Below are 17,523 nucleotides of genomic sequence, written 5' to 3'. Positions count from 1 at the left end.
GCTTCAGCAGCCTCCTGCAGGTTCACATGCTCAATGACTGCACTTGGATCAGGATCACAATCAGGTTTATGGTCAAGTAGGTTTTCACATAGGCAGAATTTGCCATGGTGCCTTTTGGTGTTTTGTGTCAACCACTGTCTCTCCTGCTCACCTCAGGGTGCTGGAGGTGCACGGGTCCTGGAGGAGAGGCAGGTAGTAGCCAAAGGCAGGTAGTAGCCAATCACCTTCAACAATGAGACGCTGCAGTCTGGTCTTGGTCTGCAGTCTCCTTGGCAGCGGTGTAGCAGGTGGTGATGGAGGAGGTGAGAATGATGGAGGTGTAGAAGTGCACCGTCATTGTTTTTTCCCCCACAGGCTGAACTCCTTCAACACCAGCCTGTCGCATACTTTGCCTCAAACAAACACACACACACACACATAATTATGAGGTTCTGGCCTGAGTGTTGGCTGCAGTTTTGGGTCCAGTGTTTTGCCCAAGGACACGAGGGAGAGGATCAGATCAGACCACTTCCCTTCTACTGAATCACTGCAGCTCTGCACCGACACGTCACATATATCAAAACAAAGTTAGAGCGAAGGTCTGTTCAGCTCCATGGACAAACAGACCCTGTAACAGAAACTTTGAAAACACAACAAATTAACCAATTTCACATTTAATCGAGTCGTTGTTTTACGCTGTTTGGAGGACAGAGACGTGAGGGGAGAGCTGTGAGCTGAGATTATTGCTGAACTTTTTAAAAATTTGATTTATTGATTTGAACTTACGAAGCAGATGTTCAGCAGATTTTGACCAGCAGCTGAATTCTTCACAGAGTAGTCCTCCTTTCTATAACAACCAGACCTGGGAATTAAAACCTCAGCCTCAGGATGTCTGCGCTGAGTTATACTGGACACAGGTTAGGCTACATATATGTGGAAAAAGTTACAGATTCATAACTTTAACTTTGGAAGACTTAAAATGCATAGAGTTGTCAGTCGGGTTGTCCATTATGTGTGTGGCAGCTTGTTCAGGTGTTCCTGCTGCTTCTAGTTGTCCATCAATACTGTAAATAAACTATTCTAAACATGGAGCCGAGCTCTGCTAATTATGCTAACAGAAGAGTGTGCTTGTCATTAACCTGGTAATTAACACCTCAATGAAGTCTCAGCTCCACATACACCTTGCCTTCTTGATCATTTTTGCATTAAATGCATTTAGCAGAGTTCAGTCAAACACCACCCCAACCAGGTTTCAAGGGAGGAGAAGCTGAAAAAGAGGAAGAAGAAGCTAAAGAAGCTGAAGCAGAAGCAGAAGCTGAAAAAGAAGAAGAAGCTGAAGCATAATGGCTGATGTCATCATCTGTCTCAGTCATCCACCCTCTCGTCTGACACAATGACCACTGGAGCACCATGATGCTTTGCAGACACTTTATTACACAAATAACATAGTTACTGAAAATAGTACTCTTGCAGCAAAACCAGTGTGTTACAATAAATATCAGATAGCCCACGAGTGACTGCAACATCAGGAATGCATTTCTCTGGCATGCTGTTAAGGAAATCATTCATTCAAACTTTATGGCAAACTGACGGATGAAAAGAGCTGGAAATGAAGGGGTGAGCGGGTGAAATGAAACCTGAGAATACAGACTGGAACTGAATGTTGCGAATGGACAAACGACACATCTGTGTTTCTCTGTGTGACGGTTTATGAGGCGTGTGCTGGGGATTAGCTTCTGTGGATGGATATTAGCGGTAGCATTGGTATTCGGGCGTCTCATGACTGTTGAAAACCAGATTTCACTGAATAACTCACTTTGATATTTCCTATCATATTCTCAGTTTCCCATTCATTCTAGTCATCAATGAGTCATTTATACAATCACGATCAATCAAGTGATCAATTTATCATTCAAAGTTAAATCTGAAACAGTGCACAGAGGAAGTGAGCGTGAACTGAGAAATGCTAAACTGATAGAAACTTATGAGACCAAACTGAATATTGACAATACTGAGTCCAGTCCTACATCCATACTGTCCTGTATGATACAGTCACTGCAGCGTTAATGAATGATCCCACTGAAATGTTCTCAACACCAAACATTAAAGGATTCTGCTGATCAATTCAAATATGTAAACGGGCAACTAAAGGACCGCTCCAGCTGTTGGGCTCTGAGGAATAGATGTGGATATAGATAATCAAAGATATCAGCTGCCAGATTCATCTAATAATTGATAGGTGCAGATCTGTAATATACCCACCAAGCATCGACTGGACAATCAATCCCAAAACTTAAGTTCTAAAACCTGCAGCTCCTCTAATGACCACTAGAGTGAGTCTCCAACAGTGAGACAGTCCCATAGACTCCCATGTTAAAATGCTCAACTTCACAGCAGAAATAAACACCTCTGTGCACCTCCTCTTGGATTAGCAGGAGGTGAGGGGCGGAGCCAGCCACTGCCAAGCTCCATTAGTGTTAAGTATCGGTGCAGCGGGGCGTCGTCTAGCTCGCTGGGTGGAGCAGGCGCCCCATGTGCAGACTAGAGGCTAAAGTCCTGGCAGCAGCAGCGGCCCGGGTTCGGTATCATTGCAGCATATCTTGGAGATGGAGAGCAGGAGTGTGAAGCACAACAGACACATCGCTACTTTTAAATTACATGTGATGTGTTGATTTCTCAGTTCACGCCGTTTCCTCTGTTGTAGCTTCATTACCAACAGTGTCAGTGCTGAGACCTGGCTGTCAATGTTTGATTGTTGGCACTGCATACACACATACACACACACACACACACACACACACTTGTACGTCTGTCTCTGTGAGGACACTCATTAATAGTGCACTTCATTTCCCCTCCCCCTGACCTAAACCTGATTCAGAGCTGGAGACGGTTTCCTCGCTGAATCAGGTCTACGACTCCGGCCGGTCCTCACAGAGACAGAACCAACCACAGACACACAGACATAAATATAGATACATATCTATTAATATCTTGAATGGAAGAGAGATCGGTGTAGTAGAAGCTCTACTAGCAGCAGCTGTTTTCATCCCGTGATACATGTAGTAATGGCAGGTGCTGAAGAAAGGCAGAATACACACATGAAAAGGCACAAAATTTACAATGAAATGTCACTGATGTAAAACATGATCAGTTCAGCTTCAGTAACGCCGCGAGCAGCTGCACTACGTGGAAGAGATTCATGCAGGGAGGGACGCACTTCTCCAGGTTGACTACACTCTGCTGTGTAGCTCATCAGTGCCTGTTTCTAAAATCACTGTTCAATATCGAACCGATGCTGCTCAACTGAGTCTGATTCACATGTCGAAATGGCAATAAAACACAGTTTATGTCAAAACTAATAAACAATGGACCACTAAACCAGTGACAACAGCAGTTCCCTGTTTTCCCTCTGGGCTCTGTTTTAACGGAGGAGGCGGTGTGACCGGCGCAGAGACCACACACAGGGGCAGAACAGACCAGAACCAGCACCAGTCATCGGACCAGTCGGATGTAGGTAGAGGAGAGTGGTTTGTTGTGTAGCAGCCTGTGATCAAGGTAAACACAATGAATGGCCTGGTGTGATGGCACAATGCTCTGGTTTGGCACAGTCAGAGGCTGCAGGGCTTTATTGACACGGCTCTGAGATCAAATACTGTCACAATAGACTCACTGAATCAATATCAATATCATCAATGAAAAGACTCTCCTCTCCTCTCCTCTCCTCTCCTACAGACTATCAGCAGTGTGACTTCTCCGGAAAAATACCCAGAAGTCTCTGTGTGCTTCCACCTGTGTGTGGCAAATGGCTGGCGGAGGCGGTCGGTGCGCTGGTCACAGCTCCGGCGTGGAAAACAGAGCCCACAGTCTTTTTCTAACAGGTCCCTGTCGGTGTATTGTGAACGGATGGATGGATGGATGGATGGATGGATGGATGGATGAAGGTGTGAACTGACCATGAAACACTTGACCACATTTCAATCATTTCAGTAGAAATTCTCCTTCTACAAAAGTCATTCAGTGAAGTTTGGTACATTTTTTTAGTTCAAATAAAAGTCCGGTAATGAGCTCGGACGTGTTTTTAGCCGTTTCCGCAAAAAAAAACCTTGTTCCAGGAATTTCACGGACAATTCTCTGAAACGAGGGGAAACTGAGCTGATCTGAGCCCATCAGCAGGTTCCTCTTGTTTTAAGGCTGAATCTTTGTCCCTGTGTATTGTGCTGATCACAATAATAATCATTTCACTAATGCTGTTTGATTTGGGGAAACAAATCTCCGACAGTCTTTCGTGTGAACGGTGTCACCGGGGCTGTATCAAAGACCCGCGGCTGAATTAAATTAAGATTAAATAAACTGTCTAACTTAATGCCAAATTATTTTATATACAGTATATATTTAAATATATAAACAATAAAATTGGCAGCTAACACAACAGTTACACACTTTGATGAATAACATACATCTTGGCAATGTAAGCAGAAGGTGGCCGGGCCCGGGGAGTCTAGGAGGAGGTCTGAGGAGGGGGCAGGGCGGAGTACTCCTCGTTCTCAGAGTCACTGCTGTCCTCGTCGTTCCTCTCCTGGTCGCTGCCTTCGGTGCTCAGCTGGTCAAAGCCCTGGCGAGTGTAACCCTTATGGGATGCAAAGAAGTTCCCCAGGTTCAGAGTGCCCACCGCTTTACCTGAGCAGAGGAGGAGGCAGCAGGTCAGGGACAGAGAAATATTTACTTCTTAACACGGACTCAGGGATGCATACAATGACCATTTTTAAGTGTAAGGCTCTTAAAACATTTATAGTATCATTGCATTGTAAGGAAAATGCTTGGTAATTGGTAATTAAATTATTTCTTAATCTCTCTTTTTTTCTTTTTTGAAATGTATGTAGTGTAAAACAGGGTGAGGACACATAATCAAATCATACTGGGGTAATCAATAAACACAAACAAAACGCAAAATAAACAAACAGAGAAAGAAAGAAAAAAATGGTGGGCTGATTTTTTCTTCTGTGTGTGGGTGTGTGTGCACACGATTCATTTCTCAGTATAAACTAAAGAGAAGAATGAGAGAGAAAGAGAGAGGAAAGGATGGATGAGAGAGAGAGAGAGAGAGACAGAGAGAGAGAGAGAAGTAGAAGTAGTAGTAGAGCTCCAAATGATCTGAATAATATTATTTCTGCTTATTAATAATGGTGTATTTGTTTATTTGTTACTTTGGGTGTTTTGATAAAAGTGAGCTACTGAGTCTTTGAAGAGTGGGGTTGTGGGAAAAAAAACTGAACTGGGACCAGTTATTCCTTGTTTGAGCTGAATCATATGTTACAAATTGATTTAAATGTCAGAAATAATTTACCTCGTATTTTTCCCAAGATGCCTCCCACAGAGCTGGGCTCAGTCTTCACCTCACATTGGTCTGAAAATATAGGACAGTGTTCAGAATATTTAGCTGAACATGGAGCAGAGAGTAAAGAAAGGACAAGAGAGCATGTAAACATGTTTCATTCTGTATTCACGGCTTTCAGGGCTAAAAGCTAGAAGCTAAAAAAAGCTGGGTGGTTTATTTTTAGCTAGAAGCTAAAAGTAGAAACTAGAGGTCGACATGTTTTACATTCACATCTTCACTTCATTTTATCAAGTGGCCTATGTAGGGAAGATGTGGACTGACATTTCTCTACTTTCTCCGTCTCTCTGTTTCCCTCATGTCATTGCTCTTGGTGTTGTGTCTCTCCTCCTCTGTCCTCTCTCTTTCCTTTTCTTTTTCTGCCATTTTTTCCTTCTCTGAACAAAACCACCAGCTTCATCAATCACAGAACTAGAAAAGCTTTAGAGACATTTTTCTTCAAGTCAGAAACCTCCTGTTCCAGTGTTCTGTGGTTCTGTAGTCTGCATACCACTTTCTAAAACTGAATTACAACCAGCAAGTACACACTCAAGAGCCCTTCTTGAAACTATTTCAGTGTTTGAGGGCAGAATCCTCTAATCAGTCTAAAACCACTTTCCAAAGCTGATACAAGGTTTCATCGGATAAATCTATTGTTTATTGTCGAATCTTCCTGAAGTTAAAAATGTCTCTCTGCACAGACCAGCAGTGGATTTTGTTTCCACCTCTCAGAATAAATCTGTGTTATGTCCAGTGTGAGTAGGAGGAACCAGTCCAGTGATTAATAACTGTGTGAATGCTCATCTGACCATGTGAGTAATGTTTTCTGGTTATTTCTGGTCTCTCCTCAGAACAGGGTCAGACTGTCATACGTACTGTTCCTCCTCCAGCAGATGAAGACTCCTATGGAGATGACCAGCACCAGAGGGATGAGCAGCAGTGTGGTGATGATGGCTGGAAGTACTCCCTCCCCTCTGTTGGGCTTCGCTGCACTTTTCTTCTTCTCCTCCTCCTCCTTCTCCTCCTCCTCCTGCTTCTTCTTCTCCTCCTCATCCTCCTTTCCCTTTTGCTGTGGTTGAGGCTGCAGAGCCACAGTTTGCTTCTCTTGGACGGCGGCTGTCTTCGACATGTTGTGCTCAGGCCTCAGCTTGGTTTGGATGATCGTCTCCATTTCTGCACAGAGGGAAATGTTTCATTAAGGTTTTTCATCTCCATCACATCAGGCCATAAGTGCATGTGTTTCTTTGTTGCCCTCAGCAACAGGAAGCATTCCTACCAACATAATGAACACAGTGAGACTGTAACACTCACCTTCAAGTTCTTGAACCTCGATTCCAGCTTTCTTTACAGAACGATGAAACTCTGGAAAATCAATAATAATAATAAAAAAAAACATTACATTTCTTTAAGTGCAGTGTGAGACTCGGTTTAGTCAAACTCTTTAAAAAGGGTTGAATTAAAAGTGGGCAAACAGTTTAACATTTGGTTTATTCTTATCAATGTTCTCAGAGAATACAGTGGAGTTTTACTTCATATGCACATACTAGAAAAGATGGGGAACAGTTAAACAGTCTGTTATTTGAAGTGGTCTTACTCTCAGTGGTGAACTTGAAGACTGTTTTACTGCCTGCATCTCCAACAAACACGCTGCCATCCCTGGTTTCCACGATGTCATGAGGCATTTTAAACTCCTGCAGCTGAAAAATACATGTTAGAGAGCGGAGTAATCACAGTGGTCAGAGTCCAGGTCATGTAGAGGTCAGGTGCCACACAGAGCTCTGCTGACTGGAGCCAGGTTCACTCTGACCTCAGTTTGCATCAGCAAAGTCTAGTTCATACAGTATGGGAGAGTCACACATGTTTCTGTCAAGTCTGGACGACCACCAGAGACGGGGGTCAAATTTGAATATTTGTCACATGAAGGATGTTGAGAACTTGGACCAATAACTAGGTTAAAACACATCATACACAGCCTACACTACAGAATACACAGGAGGACCGAGTGAATGACAGAGAGGGTGTGTGTGTGTGTGTGTGTGTGTGTGTGTGTGTGTTTACCTTGCTATTTGGGCTGAACGTATCCAAAATGTCCTTCGTTGAGTAATTTATGACAAACCCTTTGAGTGGAACCGAGTGATATTGAGATTCTCCATTTACTGCAAAGATCAAGCCATCTACACACACACAAACACACACATTCACAAATGTTAATGGAATAGTTCAACATTTTGGCAAATTTTTGCCATATATATGATATAATCACTATAGTCTTAGCAGTAGGTTTTTTACCTTTAATTGTCAGTGCAAGCTGTTTTTAGAACAGCGGAGCAGAACCGCAAGCTGCTCAGAGCTACGCTACGGAGGCTCATGGGATTTCTTGGTTTCCCTCATCAAACTCATCAAATACACAATCCAACAACTTCAAAACGCTCTGGTGGACAAGCTGTGACCTGCACATTCACCACGCTATGAGATAATAACAAAACGTTACGAGACAGAGTTGTTTTCAAGGGAAATTCATGCAAAACCGCTGATGTGCGTTCCCGTCAGGGGCAGTTTTTCAGCAGTCTCTGCATTTGCCTCGAAAACAACTCTGTCTCGTAACTATCCCTTTAAAGGACCATTTCTAGCTAATATATTCTGAATTTCATCCCCTCGTACGGATCCTACTTTTCCCTAACAGTAATTCAGCTGCATTTTTAGATTAGGTTTTTTTTAGCCCAGTCTCGTGCCAGGAGGCTGAACAACCTCTGACTACATCACTTTCACTGATTGGCTGAAGGTTTCACTAACACATGACAATCTCTATGCTTTTTTTCCCCAAGAGCTTCAGATCCTTATTTATGTTTTTAACTGTCCAAGTGCAACCTGACTTTCACCCTAGCCCTTACAAATGACATATACTGTATGTACATCTAAGTGATGTTTCTATACATCTCACCTATTTTATTATAACACACTGTACATACATCCTCAGAATATGTGTAAAAGTTTATGACATTTATGAAATACCAATAGTAAACCTGAATATGCACATGTACTGTATTTCAATTATGTATACAATGTTTTTTATATGATGTAACATATTGTGAGCACAGCTATATGTTAACTATTTACATTTAATTTAAATATGAAAGTGTAATAAAATTGATATATTGTCATATGTTTCCTATTAATTTTTTAATCATTTTTATGTGTAATTGTTTTATGAACTTCCTGTTCAGTCTCACTCACCTCCCGCGGGGCTGTAGGTGATGGCGAACACCTCCCCTCCAAACTCCTCCTTCTTTATTTCTTTGACGAACTCTCCCGTCTCAGCGATGAAGCACTGAATACGTCCGTTCTCCCTGTCGGCCACACACACCTCCCGCCTGTCGGGGAGGAACACCAGGCTGTGGGGGACCTGGAACGGGATCCGTCTCCTCCTGTCTGACGAGCCTGCAGCCAGACACATGAGACCAGAGAGCTGAGAGTGTGTCCAGTGGTGTTGATTGTTCCCTACAAATGCACTAAAACAAAGAAGTGTGTGTGAGGGCTCTGGTTCCTACCTGCTCCCCACTCAGTCAGGTACTGGCCCTCAGCGGTGAACCTGAGGATCCTGGCGTTGCAGTATCCGTCAGACACAAAGATGTCTCCGGTCTCTGGGTCCACGGCCACGTCGGTGGGCTGACAGAAGTGTTTACTGTCACTTCCTGGTGTGAAGGCTTCTCCCAGAGCCAGCAGGGTCTTGTCTCTGCCATCACTGCTCACCTTTACCACCTGGGGAGAGCACAGAGGGGGGAGGGGCTCTTCACTGGTCCTGTTGTATTAAACCTGACTGATCCTGTTGTTACCTCATCATTAACTCAACACTGTTATGAAGTGAAGATATATTTTAATAGATGACAGCCGATGTTAGACACCGTTGACTTTAACTGTGTCTTAAAGGCAGAGTTACAGGATGTAACTGATACTGTATACACACACAGGACCACACATGGTACAGTGTAATTATGTCTTCATAACTCATTTAAGTTTCCATGATAAACAGAAAGATTCTAAATGTGTGGATAGAGTCTCTTACCTGGTGAAGAGCCACATCAGTGACCCAGTAATTATTCTCCTTGTCTGTTGTTATTCCATGAGGCAAATAAAACCTGAAACATCACAGACATGAGGTATTACATGGTGTCTGTCCACTGTCTGTCTGGGATACAACAAAGAAAACCCTCTTTCACAATCTCACTGTCACTCACATGTTTCTGCCTGAGGCCTTCACGATGTTGCCTTTAGCTGGATCCACAACCAGGATGGTGGACTGCTGGATGGGGCCCAGAGACCTCTGCTGGTAGCGGTACTGGTTGTTAAAGGAGCTGAACAACAAACAGGAGGATGTTACTTAAATCCACCTCATTAAATGTGATTTTGTAAAAGTATACCGACATAAAAACCTGTTGTTGAATCATGAAAAAGTTTCAGGGTGAGACACAAAAGCGGCACTGTAACCATAGTAACCCACTCAGACAGCTTTCTCCTTGTGCACAGCACCACATCATAATGGAAAGAAAATGACACATATTGTGGATATTTCTGCTGCTCTTCTTGTCTACCAGTGTCTTAGTGCATGGTGAGATTTGAATCATGAATATTTCCTTTTTCACTTTAGATTTTGCTTTCAATGCCAATTTGATTTTCAATGTCAAGTTTTTTTTTACTGTCGCTGTTCTAGCCCCATAATATGTCTATTTCACCAAGAAAACACAGCTTAGTTAACACACATAAGGCGTTTATTCTCAGAGATATAGTTTTTAAAACTTACCATTGTGCAAAACAATTTGACTGAATGAGACTCTAGTGCCTGATGCACCTAATGATGTGACAACTTGGTGTAGAAATCACCCATTTTTTTCTATTGGAAATCCAAAGAGTTACTCATCAAAACCTATGTGCTGTTAGGTTTAGGTCTATTACAGTAGCAAATAGCAATACAACAGTAAGATCTTGTAACAACAAGATCTTACTAAGATCATCAGACCTTGACAATAAGCAACTTAAAGGGACAGTTCAACATTTTGTCAAATTGGCCCATTGCCATAATCCCTATAGTTTTAGGAGTAGGTACATTACCTTTATTTGTCGGTGCAAGCTGTTTTTAGAATGGTGGAGCAGAGCCGCAAGCTGCTCAGAGCTACGCTACAGAGGCTAATGGGACTTTCTGGTTTTTCTCATCAAACTCATCAAATACACAATCCAACAACTCCAAAACGCTCTTGTTTACAAGTTGTGACCACATGCACCACGCTATGAGATAATAACGGAGCGTTACGAGACAGAGTTGTTTTCAAGGTAAATTCATCCAAAACTGCTGATGCGCGTTCCCATCGGGGGCAGTTTTTCGGCAAACAGTCGAGGCATTTACCTCGAAAACAACTCCGTCTCATAATGTTCCGGAATTATCTCATAGCATGGCGAATGTGCAGGTCATAACGTTTTGGAGTTGTTGTATTGTGTATTTGATGAGTTTGATGAGGGAAACCAAGAAATCCCATTAGCCTCCGTAGCGTAGCTCTGAGCAGCTCGCGGCTCTGCTCTGCTGTTCTAAAAATAGCTTGCACCGACAATTAAAGGAAATAAACCAATATCATTTAGGGTTATATACATTAACGCTGTTCAGTGTGACGGACTGACAGAGGCCCCGGGCCACACACAGTTAGTGACACTCACTTGCCGCCCCAGTGGTGGTCTCCTCTGTGGAAAATGACCAGGTTAGAATCTGAGTCCAGGGCGAGTCCTGATACCTGACCCAGCTGCAGAGAGCTCTGTGGCCACCCTGAGACCTGCTCCAGATGGTTGTCTGCAACACAGAAACGTACACGCACACATACACACATCTGTTACATTGACTGTAAGGCTTCCCAAAGATGTGTCTTGTGTTGTTGCTGTGACACACTGACAAACACACACAAGCTGAAGTGAGTAAACATGCATACACATGTCAGTCAATGCAACACGGTGCATTACAGTGAAAATGTGACATGTTCCTTTTTTAATGGCTGCGTCTTACACACAGTGAACGATCGACTTGGATTCTGCTCCGTTGTTTTCGTACTTGAAAACAACTCACCCCTAAGACACGTTCTTCCACCTCAGCACAAAGCTAAAAGGTGCAGCAGACTGAATATTTAGAGCGACATCCAATCGTATTTGTGTGTGTGTGCTTCTGTGGCCTTTATAATCTAAGACATATCACTGACTCCTGTCATGATAAACTCATGACATTTACCAACAGCTGCCTCTGTCACCACAGACTCATCCTCACCTCCAACATTAAACCAGACAGAGCCCAAACACAGAGACACAGCGTGAACATTGCTTTGCTGCAGCACATGGACGACATAAATCCTCCCATTCAACAAGCTGGAGCCTCTCCTGGTCTCTGTCCTTTGTTGGAATAAAGAATAAAAGAAAACACTTCACTCTTAACCCTACATCAGGAGTCTCCAGCAGACTGATAGCTGCTCATGCCTGATGTAACCGGTAACCCTCAACCAAATCAGATGACTAAGAGTAGTGATAACTGAATCAAACCTGAACACACAGACAGAACCACTGAACCTAAATGTCCAAAAGCTGATCAGAAACCAAAGAAGGCGGAGAAGCTGCTCTGAAGAAATCCTGAGCTCAAACTGAAGCCATAGTTTAACTCTCTGTATCCATGGCAACACATTTCCTATTTGTTAAAAAGTTAAGTTTATACCAAGTGTGGTATCAGAAGAGTTGCCGTCACTGCAGGTCGTGTACAGCTGATCTGATGTAAACAATCCTGACGGTGACACATCTGACCGAGCAGATTTATTCAGTTTAGTCGTGTTCACTCAGAGTGTGTGTGCGCTTACAGTTTGAACTGTGCATCCATGGTTTGAATGGACTTGTGGACTCTCAGAGATACATGTGGGATACACTGGGAGCTTGTGATCTGCCTGTATAGGTCTGACTGCTCTACTGTTACTGTGATCTGATCTAAGCTAATCATCTCATTAACCTGTAATAATGTTGATTTTGTCAGACAACGTCACATCTGATCTTCAAGGCAACAGCCATGTTGTCAGAAAACACCACGATGATTGCTGGTTAACCTGCAGTGTTTTTGAGCCATTACTCTCGCTGTTGCTATTCAGCTGCGTTAAAACAGAGGTTAGACTCTCTAAGTCTAACCTCGTGAAAAATAAATGCTTATGTAGTCTGTGGTCCAGCTCAGCTGAGATGTATTTTGATTTCACGAGGACCATAAAATAAAGATAAGATCAGAGATGGACTTTAGGTCATCAGTGTCACTGTGTTACATGTGTCTGTAGAGAGAGCACATACTGCAAAATCTAATGACAACCTTCAACACTGATGAGTCTTTCACCTGTTTCCATGAGGGAGATGTACGAGATGGAATAGAATAGAACCTATTAAGCCTTTGCAGGAAATGATTGTGTCAGATATCAGTCAGCCAATCAGAGGAGGATCAAAGCCTCTTCTGATTGCCTGACTGTGTGAGCCAATAAAAACATGGCCAATATCAGATAAAACAGTCACAGAAACAAAAATCCTGTAAAGTTGGATAGTTGACCGAGGTGAGTGGGACTTGGTGACTGCTTTGTTGTGACATCACAAAGTCACAGAACACACGACAGCTGGTTTGAAGACTCATTTTCTGAATACAGGCTGTGTGCATTTCTCTACGGACTGAGGATTTGATACTTTCACCTTATTATTATAGAACCTGGACCTGCTTAATAATCACAGTACACACTGACATCTACCTTTATACTGTATATGGGCTTTAATACAGACATCTACCTTTATACTGTATATGGGCTTTAATACAGACATCTACCTTTATACTGTATGGAGCTTATAAAAAAAAGCACCAGGTGAGGTGGAGGCCAGTTTGAGTGACATGTTGATGAGTGGCAGTGATGAAAAAGATGAGGTGACAGAAATGAGAACACACTGGATGCTTCAGCCAGGGAGGAGAGTCCTCATGAAACAATAAGGTGCACAAACAAATCAATGCATCTTCTATTCATTGGTTTTTATCATAAAAAAACAACAAAAAAAACTGAACATGCACGGAGAAATTGAGGGGATGTCCAAAAATACGTGCACTATTTAAGACACATACTGGACCACGCATAGAAAAAAAGAATGTGTTCAGCACCAATGACAAAAAAAAAACCACACACAGCAGGACCCACCTTGTCCTGTAGCTAGCAGCTTGCTTCCTGGGGACTTGGCTGTGGCCTCAAGCTGATGGAATTTGTGGACTCTGTCCCTCACCAAAACAGGGTCCTCCCTGGTCTGGAAGGCTAGTGTGGCACTGGGAGAGCCCAGGCCTGTCTGTTGCATTAAGTTATCAATCTGAGCCACCAGCTCAGCCTGGGCTCTCTGCATCTTGCTGGGGCTGTACTTATGAATGTGAGCTATGTCCTTACTATGGCCTAGCAGCTTGTACATGAGAGAAAAGAGGTCACCTACACAGACAGACAAAAGGACAGGAAAGAGAGGACAAGGATGTTGTAGTAGGCTGGAGATAAAGTCTGTCTTCACAGGGAAAATGCACTGGTGTAGTGAGGAAGACTGAGAGAGAAACAGTTCATCGGGACGGCGGTGTGGATAAGAGAGAATCATGACGGAGCAAGAGGCCGAGGCCATGAAGAGCTGGCTCTGAAGAGGACAGCCGTTAGCTCACAGTGTTGCCTCATAAGCAAGAAAACACTCGATTTCTGCATGAGCTGAGGCAGCAAACACAATGAGGATGCATGTGAAGAGCTGGGCGGAGCTTAACGCAGCAGAGAGAGAGAGAGTGAGAAGATGATAAACTGGAGTCAGCAGACTAACAGACAAGACCTATTGATCTGAAGGTAAATCAAAGAGCTCAGATTTAGATCAGCTCAGCTACAGTTTGTCCAAGAGCATGTCCACAAGGCTAAATAAACCGACCAATCACAGAAGGTTTTGGTTCAGTTGACTGTTAGAGCTCTTGACCTCCTGTGTATACATATGATGCATATTCAGGTATTACACACTGTCTCTGTTGGTCAGGATAGTCAATTAGCCATTCAATTATAAAAAGAAAAAAACAACAATTTTTGTGCATCAATTCCTTAAAAATCAAATCACTGAAATTTCACATAAACAAAAGTCTTCAGTTCTTTCTAGGACTCACTTCAGCTCAGACTCTGGCTGTCTGAACCGTCCTCCTCCACAGCTGGCCTGTGGGCTTTGGGTTTGGACTTTGTCTGGACCATAGAGGGACAGTCAGAGGCCGGTCATGAAGACTCTGCTGTATAAGGTGAACCACTGGTCCAGTCCAAGGTGCTGGGTCACTGGTGCAAGTTTTTTTTGTCCCTAAGACCTCTCTATATTGGAGCCCATTCACGGATCCCTCCGTTCCGACCACTCTGTCCTGATGCTGAGGCAGTGATTCTTTCCTCACCTCAAAGAAGAACAAGTCCAAAAGCCTCTACTGGCCAGCTTTCATCTGAAGGCCGTGTTCAGATGGACACGCCTTCATTAATTTAAGTGGAGCCAGTCTGGACTCTGCAAAAATGTTGAACCAGGAAAAAACATTTGCTGCAATGCGGCATCACCCAGCAAGACAGCACTGACCAGCTGTATGAGTGTCAGCACACGCTGCAAATCATTCCCACCCTGTGCTGTTTCCAGTCTGTTCACCCTGACTACAGGTGTCAGATCACCACGTCTGTCTCCTCCACCACCTGATACACAACCATCACCAGGTGTTGACCTGTCAACCCCGGTATATAACAACAGTAGTTAGCTATAAATCAGGAGAAGCTCAGTCATCAGTGTTCAGCCACCAGGGCTGTAATTATGTCTAACTCATTCAGTGAATGGTGATCAAATGAGAATATTTGACCTTATTCACCTTAAAAACACCTTATTCACACACAATAGAGACTGATCACAGTGCAGCCTGCAGGGACAGCACAGTGTCAGATGAAGTAGTCTAATTAAAGTATAATATAATTAAAACTACCTTATCAAATGGGTGTAGGTACCATTAGGCTATCTCAACATTTCATTCAGCATTTGAGTCATTTCAAATATGTATCCAATACAGTATCTTCTGAAAGCTCCAGAGCCTCATCACTGCTCTGGAACACAGTCAGCTTATTTACTAAATTATCAGTTTGGCTGTGGCTCAACTTTCTGTGAGTATATCTCAACATATAATTGCTAAAATTACTGTAGAACACACAAAACAGTCAGTAGACAGACAGTCTTCAGACCCTTTCATAAAGTCTTCTGATTGAATTATTTCAAGTCAACAACTAATAATGAGCTAATTTTAAGCTACTTTTGAAAATGTACCTCCATCGTTGAAGCATCACTCTGCTCAGCCTTTCATTGAGGTGCGGACCAACTGAAAATCTTACAAGGTTACTAGAGGGGTCATGAGAGTTACGACTGTGTCCCATTGAGTATGGGGTTTTGAGGACCTAAGAGTCACCAGGTCCTCATATAATACAGCTGCAATAAGGGTTGTGTTCATATTCCCAACAGCTGGTGTAGATGTCAAACAGGGATGCCCCTTATCATGAATCCTGTTTGGATCTGGAGGCACAGACAGGACGACTGTGGTTGGTGTCATACGACGTGAAGATCAGCGTCTACTGGGGTCGAACAGAGTATGAGGCTGCTAGGACGAGAGTCCCCACTTCAAAGTCTGAGGATCTCTCCCTCCAGCTTTGCATCTAATACTCAGGTTTTAGATATAAGCATGTTTTCATTTGATGTTCATTTATCTCTGCTACTACAACCCTATTCCTGTCTCCTGTAAATCCTACCTGTGCTATGTTTAGTAGCTGAAATAACATAACCTTAGTAAATCCTGTGGAATCATCCTCTTTCAACACGTCTCCTGCTGTTGTTTGTGATCCACCCTCGCATTAAGAGTGAGATACACACTGAACACACTCGTACAAATTACATTCAAACTGAGCTGCCAGTGTTTGACACCTACAGTACATGACGTGTGTCACATCCAGGCCTCCTGCTAAAGCTTCAGTAAAACAGGTGCTGAGTGTGGACTGACGGTGACGACACAGTCTGGACACGACAGTCACTGAGTTACTGGTGAATGTGATAATGAGATGAGAATGGTTTTTTGTGTGGTGAAGTGGGAGTGAACACTTGTTTTGTTGTAACAACCCAGAGGTGCAGGTTATTGTCTTTAAACTCACCCTGATCCAGAACCTGGTCTGCTGTGTTTGCATCAACCAATGGCTTTTTATCTTGCTGATCTGTGGGAAGGAGGGAGGGATGGAGGAGGGTGGGTATCTTAATTCATAGCCTGCATGCTACACTGAGTAACTCTGGGTCAGATGTGATGGCTTCGTACCTGCTGAGTGTCCCATGTGCATCATGTTCATGTGATCTGGGCTGACAGTGATGGGAACGTTGGCCTCTGCTGGGATGTGTTGAAACAGCTCCTTGGGGCCTGTATCAACACAGCTCATGTAGGGGACGGCGTGTCTGCTGTCCATGTAGTACATTATGTAGAAGTTGCACATTTCATCATCCGAGGCGCCACTGCAGACAAGACAGAAGAGGACATTGATATATCATGTATTACTTCACCAGTTCAGTTAGAAAGGAACTGTAACTGGAGAAATGTGTCATAGAAATAATAAAAAATAATAATAATGCATTTTATTTATAGGCACCTTTCAAGACTCTCAAGGTCGCCTTACAATAAAACAATTAAAATAAAAATAATAAAACAATTCAAATACAAAATGACAAGAGAAGACAATAGAGCAGCAATAAACAACAACAATAAAATCAGATATTATGAGGGGTAAGCCAGTCTGAACAGGTATGTTTTGAGATGTGACTTGAGGATTTCACAAGATGAAACTCTGCAGTCATATTTCAATGCAAACACAGAGAACAAGAGCCTCTTATGTGGACCAAACAGAAACCTTGAATTGAGGTCATGCATTAGTTACATCAGGTTTCACAACTCACCCTATGTAAGTTTTGGAGGTTTTGCCCTCCCCAGTGAACACACATCTGGCAGCGATGGTGTCACCGTACTTCACATCCACCCCTTTGCTGGTAGGATAGAAAGCCTGGAGAGAAAAACAGTCACTGCTCAGTTATGAACACAGACACTG

At 43.1% G+C, this 17,523-nt stretch overlaps 1 protein-coding gene across 4 annotated transcripts in view; it reads right to left on the bottom strand.

Annotated features, from left to right (window-relative positions):
• Positions 1-1,393: 1,393 nt before the first annotated feature.
• Positions 1,394-17,523, bottom strand: part of pam (peptidylglycine alpha-amidating monooxygenase) — a 28,599-nt gene continuing 12,469 nt past the window's right edge. For 2 of the 4 annotated variants that reach the window (XM_085794042.1, XM_085794045.1), the window contains exons 13-27: positions 17,375-17,478; positions 16,746-16,936; positions 16,588-16,647; positions 13,576-13,851; positions 11,054-11,183; positions 9,586-9,702; positions 9,414-9,486; positions 8,899-9,109; positions 8,585-8,788; positions 7,409-7,524; positions 6,945-7,047; positions 6,662-6,712; positions 6,227-6,523; positions 5,324-5,383; positions 1,394-4,656 (exon numbers count right to left, since the gene is read on the bottom strand). In XM_085794042.1, coding sequence (XP_085650168.1) covers positions 4,478-4,656; positions 5,324-5,383; positions 6,227-6,523; positions 6,662-6,712; positions 6,945-7,047; positions 7,409-7,524; positions 8,585-8,788; positions 8,899-9,109; positions 9,414-9,486; positions 9,586-9,702; positions 11,054-11,183; positions 13,576-13,851; positions 16,588-16,647; positions 16,746-16,936; positions 17,375-17,478 — 2,172 coding nt within the window. In that variant the 3' untranslated portion in view covers positions 1,394-4,477. The remainder of the gene's footprint in view (positions 4,657-5,323; positions 5,384-6,226; positions 6,524-6,661; positions 6,713-6,944; positions 7,048-7,408; positions 7,525-8,584; positions 8,789-8,898; positions 9,110-9,413; positions 9,487-9,585; positions 9,703-11,053; positions 11,184-13,575; positions 13,852-16,587; positions 16,648-16,745; positions 16,937-17,374; positions 17,479-17,523) is intronic. The other 2 variants (XM_085794046.1, XM_085794044.1) reach the window with 2 other exon arrangements.

The sequence above is a fragment of the Trachurus japonicus genome, chromosome 12, assembly GCF_045865225.1.
Source record: "Trachurus japonicus isolate A0001 chromosome 12, Traja_1.0".
Classification (NCBI taxonomy): Eukaryota; Metazoa; Chordata; class Actinopteri; order Carangiformes; family Carangidae; genus Trachurus; species Trachurus japonicus.
The sequence above is the reverse complement of the archived record's forward strand: the minus strand, read 5'-3'. Positions and strand labels throughout refer to the sequence as shown.